This window comes from Anastrepha ludens, chromosome 5, assembly GCF_028408465.1.
Source record: "Anastrepha ludens isolate Willacy chromosome 5, idAnaLude1.1, whole genome shotgun sequence".
Classification (NCBI taxonomy): domain Eukaryota; kingdom Metazoa; phylum Arthropoda; class Insecta; order Diptera; family Tephritidae; genus Anastrepha; species Anastrepha ludens.
In genome coordinates this window covers 50,204,722-50,215,158 of record NC_071501.1, presented here as the reverse complement: position 1 = coordinate 50,215,158, position 10,437 = coordinate 50,204,722, and the positions used below count along the sequence as shown (strand labels likewise).

Genomic DNA, 10,437 nt, shown 5'->3' with positions numbered 1-10,437 from the left:
TGCCAATCAGCAAAATTCTCATCTGACAAGAAAAAATCTTACAAGGGAAATATTAGTAACATTTTTATACTCCTGTGTTTATGCCAATTAGAAGAAAATATACCAATGGAAAGATATTATGTAGAATGCTTTTATACATAAAAAAATCTAGAACAAAATCCAGAAAAACCTGAAGGCCAACGAACACAATTTGTAGGGAAGACGCGGTCAAGGCGTAAGCCTAGTGAAAGCGTATTGTGCGCTTTGACAGCAAATTTTTTGGGAACAATAAATATATGCAATTAGATATATAGTTCCAAATATAAAAAGTATCTAAAATGCATTCCGTACGCAAATATCGCAGCGAGACCAGTGAGATCAGCTGTTGTCTGAAATATTTGCTCTTCAGCAGCAACGTAGTTGTTTGGGTGAGTCGTTTTGTTAAGCCAAATACTTGAATTAATCTATGTGATTTTATGTTGACGATTGCAGACTGCTGGATTGTGTGTACTGGCCGTAGGTATTTGGGCATGGAACGAAAAAGATATGTTTAGTAATTTGGCCAAACTAACATTTATAGCGCTAGATCCTGCCTTTGTACTTATTTGCACAGGCACCATAACATTTATCATTGGCTTTACTGGAAGTGTGGGTGCGCTACGAGAAAACACCTGCCTATTGTCACTGGTAAGAGTTTAAAATCAGAAAATGAGGTTTTGTTATTATAAAACAATTAGTAGTCCAAAGAAAAATTAAAAATATAATGCACATAAATACACTAAACTTCAGTAAAAAAATGATATATAATATATTGCAAAATGAAGAGAAAGATTTGTAAGAAATAAGTTCTAAGTTGTTCTACAAAGGGGAAATCTATAGTTTTACGCCGCCTTCAAATTGCAGATGGTTTTTATTAGAAGTTTTTTCATGAAAGAAACACTCGATGTTTGCTATTGCCTGCTTGGACCGGCCGCTGTGAGAAAAACATTTACCATTTCATGTTTCATGTCCAGAGTAGGTTTCGAACCCCGGGCAACCGAATGGTAGTTACGCACAATTCGTTTGACTACAATGAAAATTACAATTGCATAGCTAATGTTGTCAGTAAACATAAAAAATAGTTATAAAAATTAAGGCAATTTCCTCTGTACATCTACGTTTTTTCATGCAATAGCCAATACATAGAAGAAGAAATGCACAGTGACGCCAAAAGACGTAAAAATAATCATACTTTTTAGGCGTTTGTCCAAGCGTTTCTGAATTGCCGTGTGGCTTGATGTGGTCCAAAAATTTATGGTTTAGTTAGGCCATCTCTGAACAGCAAATGGTTGTATTGTTGTTGTAGCAGTTCACTAGTCTCCCGATGAATTTCGTTTAATGTCTGTCTACATACTGGCCGATCCAGTGTTTGGTCTTGTATCTCGTGGTGTTGTCAAAGGGATGCCCCCTGACTCGCCTGGGAGGGGGCTCAGGCTCTAACAAGTGTCTGTAGAAGTGATTCCTGCATGGAGGCCTCTTTGTGAAAGGGTTGCAGGGGAGAAATCAGTAAGCATCCCGTTGCTGTCTTGATGGCAGTATGCTGACAGCAACTTTAAAATTTACACAGAAATTGAATCGCCTATAAAATTAAATAGCCAGATATTTTCTAAAAATTCTGAGTAAATAGTTGAAAATTTTTATAATAACTGCCAGAAATTCGCTAAATTTTGAACAAGTCTGGGAACTCCGATTCAGAAAGTTATATTTTATTCAGTGAACTATTTTTTGTATAAAAAATTAAGGAAAACGAAAAATATTGCGAATATTGTAAAAGGAATATTGTAATTATGTGAGCACAAGTGTATATACATTTTACCATTTACCGTAATTTTATTGTAACTTATTTTTAACACTCCTTTACTGCATAAACAAATCCATGCGTGATGAGCTCATGAATTTTTTTTTTCAAATAGTATGCACTGTTTCTATCTTTGCTGTTGATGTTCGAAATCAGTCTGGGCATATTGACTTTCGTGCTGAAGGACAAAGGCTGGGTAAGTTAATGTTGACGCAATTATTTATTTACTTTTATAGAAGCTAAAAACGTTGTCACGTAGATAAAAGATCAAGCAACCGAAGGATTGCGTGCTTTCATCATCCACTATCGCGAAGACCCAGATCAGCAAAATCTCATCGACTGGATACAAGAGGATTGGCTGCAGTGTTGTGGCATCGATGGTCCTAAAGACTGGGATAGCAATAACTATTTCAATTGTTCATCAAGCGCGATAGGCAGTCGGGAGGCATGTGGTGTGCCATTTTCATGCTGCCGTCGCCGGCCGACAGAGATAATTAAGAACAAGCAGTGCGGCTATGATGTGCGCAAGGAGGGATATGTAAGAAAACATTATACTCAATAATGATTTGCTAATATCTAACTATTCTTTGACCAATACTTTATATTTGCTGCTTACTAAAAAATGGGGGAAAAATTGGGTTAACTGACTTTAACGCGAAAAATACTGAAACAACATTAATACTGTTGGTGGTCGGTTTAAGCCGGTGGAGCGACATATTTATGAGCGTGGTTGTTTGCGAGCTGGCGAAGATTGGCTGGAAGCGCACCTAATAAGTGTGGCGTCTTCCTGCATTTGTATACTAATAATCCAGGTCCTGTTGTCTGAATAGTTCAAAGCATTCATATGTTTCATAAGTTGTTTTTTTTTTTACTTCAAAAAGTTTTAATTTTTGCTCTAATTATGTAAATACATATATGTAAATTATGATTTAAAAAAAATGCTACGTTATTTATTACCCCAGTAATTATTTCTTCTCTTCATTTTGTCCCAGAAGTTTGAAATATCGAAAATCATTTACGAAAAAGGCTGTGTACAAGCAGGCGAAGAATGGATTGAACGTAATTTAATTATAATTTCAACCAGCGTTATTATACTTATTTTTATACAGGTTTGTTTTAATTATTTCTTTTTAGTTTAAGTTACCAAAAAGATTTAATTTATTTTTTGAGCACTAAACGTTAAACAAAAACTTCCGATGCTTATTTAATTTGTTTATTTACAGATACTCGGAATTTGTTTTACTCAAAATCTGCGCGCTGACATAAATGCACAAAAATCCAAATGGCACTGACATATACCTTCCACAGCGGTAACCAACAGTGCGCCGCCTCCGCCTGCTGCCATTTAGAACGTCTGCAAACAAAATTACTGTGTATGGGTTTAGTATAGAAGTGCATGAGTGTAAATGAGTAGACAAAAAAATGCAAAGTAAACTAGTTAAACGGTTAAACGTAAGCTTTAAACTTATAACACTGCTTCAAATGCAAATTACGCACATGCCTATTGTAGTTAAACATACCAGCAATTTTTTATTAACAAACATGAACAAAATAGACACATAAAGGCTTTTAAGAATATCAATTTCAATAATTAGAAAATTGAAATGTATACCAATACTTTATATCTATGTTTATGCTATTTTTAGCTACTACTTTCTAAAAACATTATTTTAACGCTCTCGAATACTCTATATAAATTAATAATTTTCCATTTCATACTCCTTCGCTTTGCAAGCCAAACACAAATTGCAGCTGTGATAACTCTTTTTGTCAGCTTTGAACTTTCTCATACTAACACGAAAAAACTGATATTACACCTAACAATAAAACTCAAGCAAACAATGCACACACATTGTGGTATGCAAAATATTAATGCTACGTAAGCAATATATTTTTTTCGAAACAATTTTTAAAATACTTATCAAACTGTTAAGTACCGCATACTGTAACCTGATCAACTTTTTGTTGCACTTTCAAAGCAAACGGTAAAAATTCAAATATTAGTCAAAGTAATATTGCGAAAATATATGTCTATTTTGATTACACTCGTCCTTATGTGGCTGAAGCGCATGGATAAGGAAATTGCGCTTGCGGTCAGCTAACTATTTATCAGCAAAGTCAAATAAAGACTAATTGAGTAAACTCTCTATTCAGTATACAAGGCTCAAACAAGTGTTATTAAAGAATATAAGTCGTATGATTAATTAGGCTCATAAGTGTAACGCAAAAGTACTCGTAAATTAAATAGGTTAAAGAAAATGCAAAAAACTAGTTATTTTGTGAGAGCACAATAAGTGACATTCCTTTTACACGCCAGGAATTATACTAACCTATAGACATTGAAATAAAATTAGTCAAATATTTGTAAAAAAATTAATAGAGATTTGTATGTAGTGAAGTAATTATAGCTAGCAATACGTATGAGTATTAACTATGAGACTTGATGAAAATCTTAACTGCATACCTTTTTTACTTACTTTACCTTTACTTTACGTTTATACGTTTGCTCTAAGTTTCTAAAAGTATGTTTGCTAGAATTTTAATTTCCTGAAATGAATTGTTACCAGCAGCAGAATTTTGAAATTTATTTCAGCACTAAAAGTGGATGCATTCATAAAAAAATGAGACCACTGTTGCATATGATAATTGTAAATTTTTAGTGTTGCCCCTGAAATATGTAAGAATTCGGTTGCGGTGCTGCCGGTTATCACTGTTACTGCCTTCTGTTAAAAATAGTTTTACCCTCAGTGTCTTCATGTAGTTAAAATAATTCCAGTTCGTCTTGTAAAGTACAATAATAAAATTAATTTCTTATTTTCAACTTTCTTTAATCAAAAAACCAGGCCTTTTGTAACCTTTCACGTACAAAGAACAAGCGAATATTGCCTTGGTAAAATTATATTTTTTAAACAACTCGAATATAAAATGTGTACATATGAAATTAATTAACCTTAAGCTCGTCTGATATAAAATTATTTATTGTGCAAACATATTCAGTTTGTTGTTGTTATAGCAGCAAAAACATTCGCCACACATGCACGGGAGTGCTACTGGAGCGACAGTCCTTGGCCGGATATATAGTAAATCCGGGTCGTTCTGGTAACGTAGAAACGATTGTCGGCGGAAACGTATTCAGTTTGTCAAATATTGCCACTGAAACTATATTTAATCAAGTTTTTCTTCAGATAATACAAATACCAGTTTTATTTTTGAAATAGACCTATTTTCGCTTGCTTGAGGATCAGCTTTGCGTATATAAAACTAACTTTTTACATATCGCACCCTAAATACAAAAGGGTCACAACTCAAAATTTTCCACACTCGATCTTGACTTGTTTACAGTAGCACAGAAAACAAACTATGTGACATATCACGCTGAAATGTGCCATGTAAGCTTATAACAGTCCTACCAAAAAACAAAAAATTTATTTTTGCCATATGTCATCCGCGGACCGTTTTATTGATAACGTCTCGTTCATATTTGAGCAGAAGGTAATTTTGAGTTGTGACCCTTTTGTATTTAGGGTGCGATATGTATGAAATGGTATCTAAAAAGGCGCGCCTAGATGTTGTTTTAAAATAAAAAATAGTAAACATTTAGATTCTTCTAGGTTTCACTATTATTATACGACTCTTAATAATTATATAAGAAAAATTGCATCATTTATATGTCCACCATCGGCACGTCCACAGGTAAAATCCGCCAAACTGATTGGTGACTCATGAAATCCTAATTGTCGAGTTGAGTCGATTGTCGAGATATTGATGTTGTTGGGTGTAGGTTGTTCAGCAACACTTTGCGCTACAGCAGCAATATTCTCAACAGAACGGCCAGTTTTTGGTCTGCCAGTCATTTTTCCATGGTCGATAGAACCAGTTTCTTGAAATTTTTCACCAACAATTGGATTATCTACTCATTCAGACGATTATTTCCACCAAAAAAATTACGAACTTTGCGATATGTTGTTCTTAAAGATCGACCATTTTCTGAACAAGTTTCAATTATCTTAATGTTTTGTGCTATCGTGTAAAATTGTACACCTGTCTACTTAAAAATGTCAAAGATGGCATATGAAAAGGTACCGTCTCAGAATTATTCACTACGGACATCTAGGCGTCAAGTCCCTTTATATGTAATATTTTTCTGGATGTATTTTATTGTTGAAAAATAAGCCTAGACTAGGTGGCGCAAAATTAATCACCCTATCGCAAGATAAATAAAATTGCTGATGGCGTCGTACGCCAATCATATTTGACACTTGTAAAATAGACAGCAGCAGTACGCAAACAGACAAGCAGTGGAGCGCGTAAAGGTCAAAATAAAGATTTCCATCACTCTAAATAATTTTTTTTTATTTTATAAAGAATTAATTCAAAAGAAAAATTGCAAAAAATTTGCGCCACCTTATATAATTTAACGTGAATTAACATATAAATAAAATTATACAACTGTTTTGCATTATATTTCATGCTTCCATTTTTAACAAAACTAAATGTTGCCTTTGGATAAACTCGTATTTGTAGTTTTTTACAAAACTTTTAGTTATAAGTTTTAAAGTATCATTGTGTTAGACATATTTCTCTCGTTTGCCAATCAGTTGTAATCAAAGTTGATGTAAGGGAGCTAATTAAAAATAAATGAAATATTCTATTCTTTAATAAATATGGCGTTTAATTAATTTTTTCTGAGGCTTAAAATTCAAACTCGCATTCCACAAAAAAAATTGTTGTATGTCGTCAGATTCGTCAAGATTCGAATACTTTAACAATTTTTTTTGTATTTGTAAAAAAATTGCGTTTAACTTTCTTACAAAAACGCATTTATGTATTTTAGAATCATAAAGTATTGTTTAATATTAAAAAAAATAATTTTAAGTAAATGTTTAGTGAGTCAATAGTAATTGCGAAGAGAGGACTAAATGCGGTCAACGAGTAGCAAAGTGGCCGAATTTTTTTTTACATAGTGAAAGCTAGTGAAAAACAAAATAATATTGATTCATATTAACAAAATATGTACAACGAACCAAAAATAAACTGGGACACTTCTTTGTTCTGACTTCAATCCTTCAAAACTTGAGAACGGTTCAATCAATTTTCAAATAATTTAAAGTATTAAATTCAGTATTTTATTACGCAAACAACATAGTATTTAAGTTATTTGGAAGCTTTTCACTGTACAAAACAATACCTTAATATTACAACTCAAACATAAAGTGGGACAGTAATGAAAATTTGGAAATAAAGGAAAATTGATGAACTAATATTTTGTTCAGTATCCCTTTGCACTAATTGATGCTTTCAGATGTCGTTGCATGGATTCTACTAGAGTTTTGGTGACTTCTCTTGGAATATTTTTCCATATCTTTTCAGTGGCTTATTTTAGGTAATTTTGACCCCTAATCTGTTGTTTGCGCAATTCTCTTTGAATGTGGGCCCACATGTGCTCAATCGGATTATGATCTGGGCTCTGAGGAGATTGGGAAAATAATTTTTTATACATTGTAAAGCAACCATTCCCTTACAACCAGCGCAGTATGCTTTGGGTCGTTGTCGTGCATGAAGGTGAACGTTGCTGGTAACTGCAATTTTCTCAAATCATAACTTGTTTCACAGTACCAACCACTTTACTTACTTAGTCCTACCATAAGTTCTGTAACAAGTTATGTCCGTTATAGATATGAAATAATAATACTTTTTTTAATGATGTTAATTTTATTTAATAATGTAATTATTATATAATATAATATAAAAAATAGAATTTTCATTCGAAATGTTCACCATTTGCTTTTACACAAGTCTTCAAACGATTAGGGCATTCAACTATTCCAGCACACAAGATTTCCATGAATATTGACATCGCTGCTCGGCCAAAGATTGTTTGAGACTCTCCAAATTTCTGTGAGGTCACGTCATGTTCTCCAATTCTGACCGCAAACTGTAGTCCAATGAAAGCAGCAAAGGGTATGCTAAGTAGATTAATGGCAAACATCGGTGGACCAACACAGTAAAAGAAAGCTAATTATGGCGGCCACAAGCTCAATCTCCTGTACGGCAGCGAAGTATGGGGAATTGTGCTAAATTGCAAAGGCAAGCGCAAAGCAACGAACAGCGGCACTCAGAGTTGCCTCAGCCTACCGCACTGTCTCAGGCGCTACAATTTTCGTGATCAACGGTCAGATATCCATCGACCTCATGGTCCGGGAACGAATGGATGCGTGGGACTCCAAGAAGAAACACGTCATCACTAGCTTCCCAGAACGAAGACGCCAAACCATGCTGCGGTGGCAAAGCCGATGGGACACTGAACCGAGTGGCAGATGGACGGTAAAACTTATTCCTACAATTGACAAATGGGTCCAAAGGAACTTCGGAGAAGTGAACTATGTCTTAACTGTCAAGTGCATATACTGCGAATCACCGAGCGATGATGCTGAACACACGTTTTTTAGGTGTGGCAGATGGCTCGCAGAAAGAAATGCTCTGAGGGAGTAGGGAGTAGGAGTAGTGTGCTCGCACCGAGCAACATAATCAGCAAAATGCTCGAACGCGGGGACAACTGGAACGCGGTAAAGAAATACATCGAGAACGGATAGAGACACAAGAAGACGAGCCTATAGCATGAAAGCTGGCTACAAATATGGTGGACCCAGACGTGGGTGAATAGAATTGGTCTTTAATGGATGCCGTTCTGGGCCCTCCCGAAGTAATATAAAAAAACAGTTCCGGGAAGGGACGACGGTCGCTGTAAGTGCGAAGGCATTTTGAACCCTACCTCACCTACCAAAAAAAAACAAAAAATTAATTCAGATCTGGACTTCCAGACGGCCAATCTTTTGCGGCCATGAACCCGGAAAAATCATTTTTAGACACTGCTGGGTTGTTGCCTTATAAGCTGGAGCGAAATCTTGCTGAAAGATTCAACGCTCTCCATTGAAGAGAGTACTGCTCAACTGCTTCGCAACGCCTTCTAAGACATCCTCCTGGTACACTTTTTTCGCGGTCTTAACCCCTTTTTCGCAGAAATGAAGAGATGTAACGTCTGTACAAGACCATCCCCACGACAGTCGGTTCTACGTAACCGGAACGACCAACGAACATAGCATTCCTCGTATATGCACGGGGAATGTTTATGCTGATACAACAACAACAATCCCGACCAAACCATTTCGGAGATTGGATGTTGGTTACGCTAAACCCTTGGAGAAACATTTCTTGAGTCTTTAGAAGTTTTACCATAGATTTTGTTGTTTTGCTTATTAAAAACTTCTTCACCAGTCAAAATTTTCTCATCTGTGAAAATAATATTTTCATGATCGTTGACCGCGTGCCACCGATGAATCTGCTTGCATCTGTCGAATTTAATATTTTTTTCTTTCGTGATTTTCCTTAGCCCCCACTTCATTGTTAACAAGCGAAATTTGCCATTAAACTGATTATAATTCTTGAGTAGACAATGCATACGAACAAAAGCAACTTGGACCTACTTGGATTTTTTTGGAATTGGAACATTTTTCTGCGAATTTGTTCTCGGCGTATGCATTGTAAAAATTGTCACAGAATTTATGGCAAGACTAATAAGATATAAATTTGAATTTTTTTAATATTGGTGTCCCATTTTATTTGTTGTTCACTGTATGTGGGGTAACATCACTTTTTATTTTTACAATATTCGCAATATTTTTTATGCAATATTTTTTTCATTGATATTTTTATAAAATATAGTTCACTGCATCAAGAAAATCTTGCTAATGTTGTACGGAACCCATACAAATTTAAGAATCTTTAAAAACTTAAGGGTATACAGTTTTATAGCAAATTTAATTTTATATAATTAGTTAGTTAGTTAAACTTGCAAAATATTTTGTTTCTCCCTTTTATTTAAATGGCGGAACGCAAATCCACAAAACGCCAGGGTATTCCACTGTCTGTGAGATCACTGGTGTGTAATGCAAGGCTAAAATTTAATGTTAGCTTCTTCAATAAACGAAAGCAAATTTACTGTGTACTTTTCATTTGCATCTCATTATTTAAAGTCTGTATAGTTATCGACTAGTTTATATTTACTCCTTGCATTAAGTCTGACAATGAAAAATTTGGTATGTATGTAAAGGGTGGTTAAATTTCAAGGGAAAATTTTTAGGAAATTATTGTCATTTCTCTTTATTATGATAATAATGGTATGGCTCAATTACGTATGGAACAAAATATCGGCCAAAGACCACCAAATGCAAATAGTTCCTTATCTATAAGAGTTTACCGCTCCATACTCACACAGCTCTGAATCGGCCGTCGTAAGTGTAACCAACCAATATTCTGTTGATAAGTTTTATAACTTTAACATTGAACTTACAATTTTTGAACCAGATCTTCCATCGTACCATTCAGAGAAAATATTACTGCGAATCATTCCCAAAGCTTCTTTGACAGCGTATTCATCTTCGATGGCAGTGCCATTTTCTTCATTAATCTTGGACACTATTATATATTACTAAAATTTAATGAGCTATAAAACTGAGTACCCTGAAGTTTTCTAAAATTCTGATTACAAAGTTGAACATTTTGATGTAATTTTTTTTTTAAATTTGTTAAATGTTTGGAATTTTGTGCAAAGTTTGGAACTT

At 34.5% G+C, this 10,437-nt stretch overlaps 1 protein-coding gene across 3 annotated transcripts; it reads left to right on the top strand.

The window, feature by feature from the left end:
* On the top strand, positions 1 to 4,608 carry LOC128865423 (tetraspanin-5). Of its 3 annotated transcripts, XM_054105791.1 has the most exons (7): positions 1 to 407; positions 472 to 666; positions 1,932 to 2,012; positions 2,076 to 2,354; positions 2,518 to 2,628; positions 2,809 to 2,925; positions 3,040 to 4,608. In XM_054105791.1, the coding sequence occupies exons 1-7, from the start codon at positions 318 to 320 to the stop codon at positions 3,106 to 3,108; spliced, it is 942 nt and encodes a 313-aa protein (XP_053961766.1). In that variant the 5' UTR covers positions 1 to 317; the 3' UTR covers positions 3,109 to 4,608. The 3 variants fall into 3 exon arrangements, with proteins under 3 accessions (XP_053961766.1, XP_053961765.1, XP_053961764.1); XM_054105790.1 differs by lacking the exon at positions 2,518 to 2,628 and having other exon boundaries at positions 2,812 to 2,925; XM_054105789.1 differs by lacking the exon at positions 2,518 to 2,628.
* The last annotated feature ends 5,829 nt before the right edge of the window (positions 4,609 to 10,437 follow it).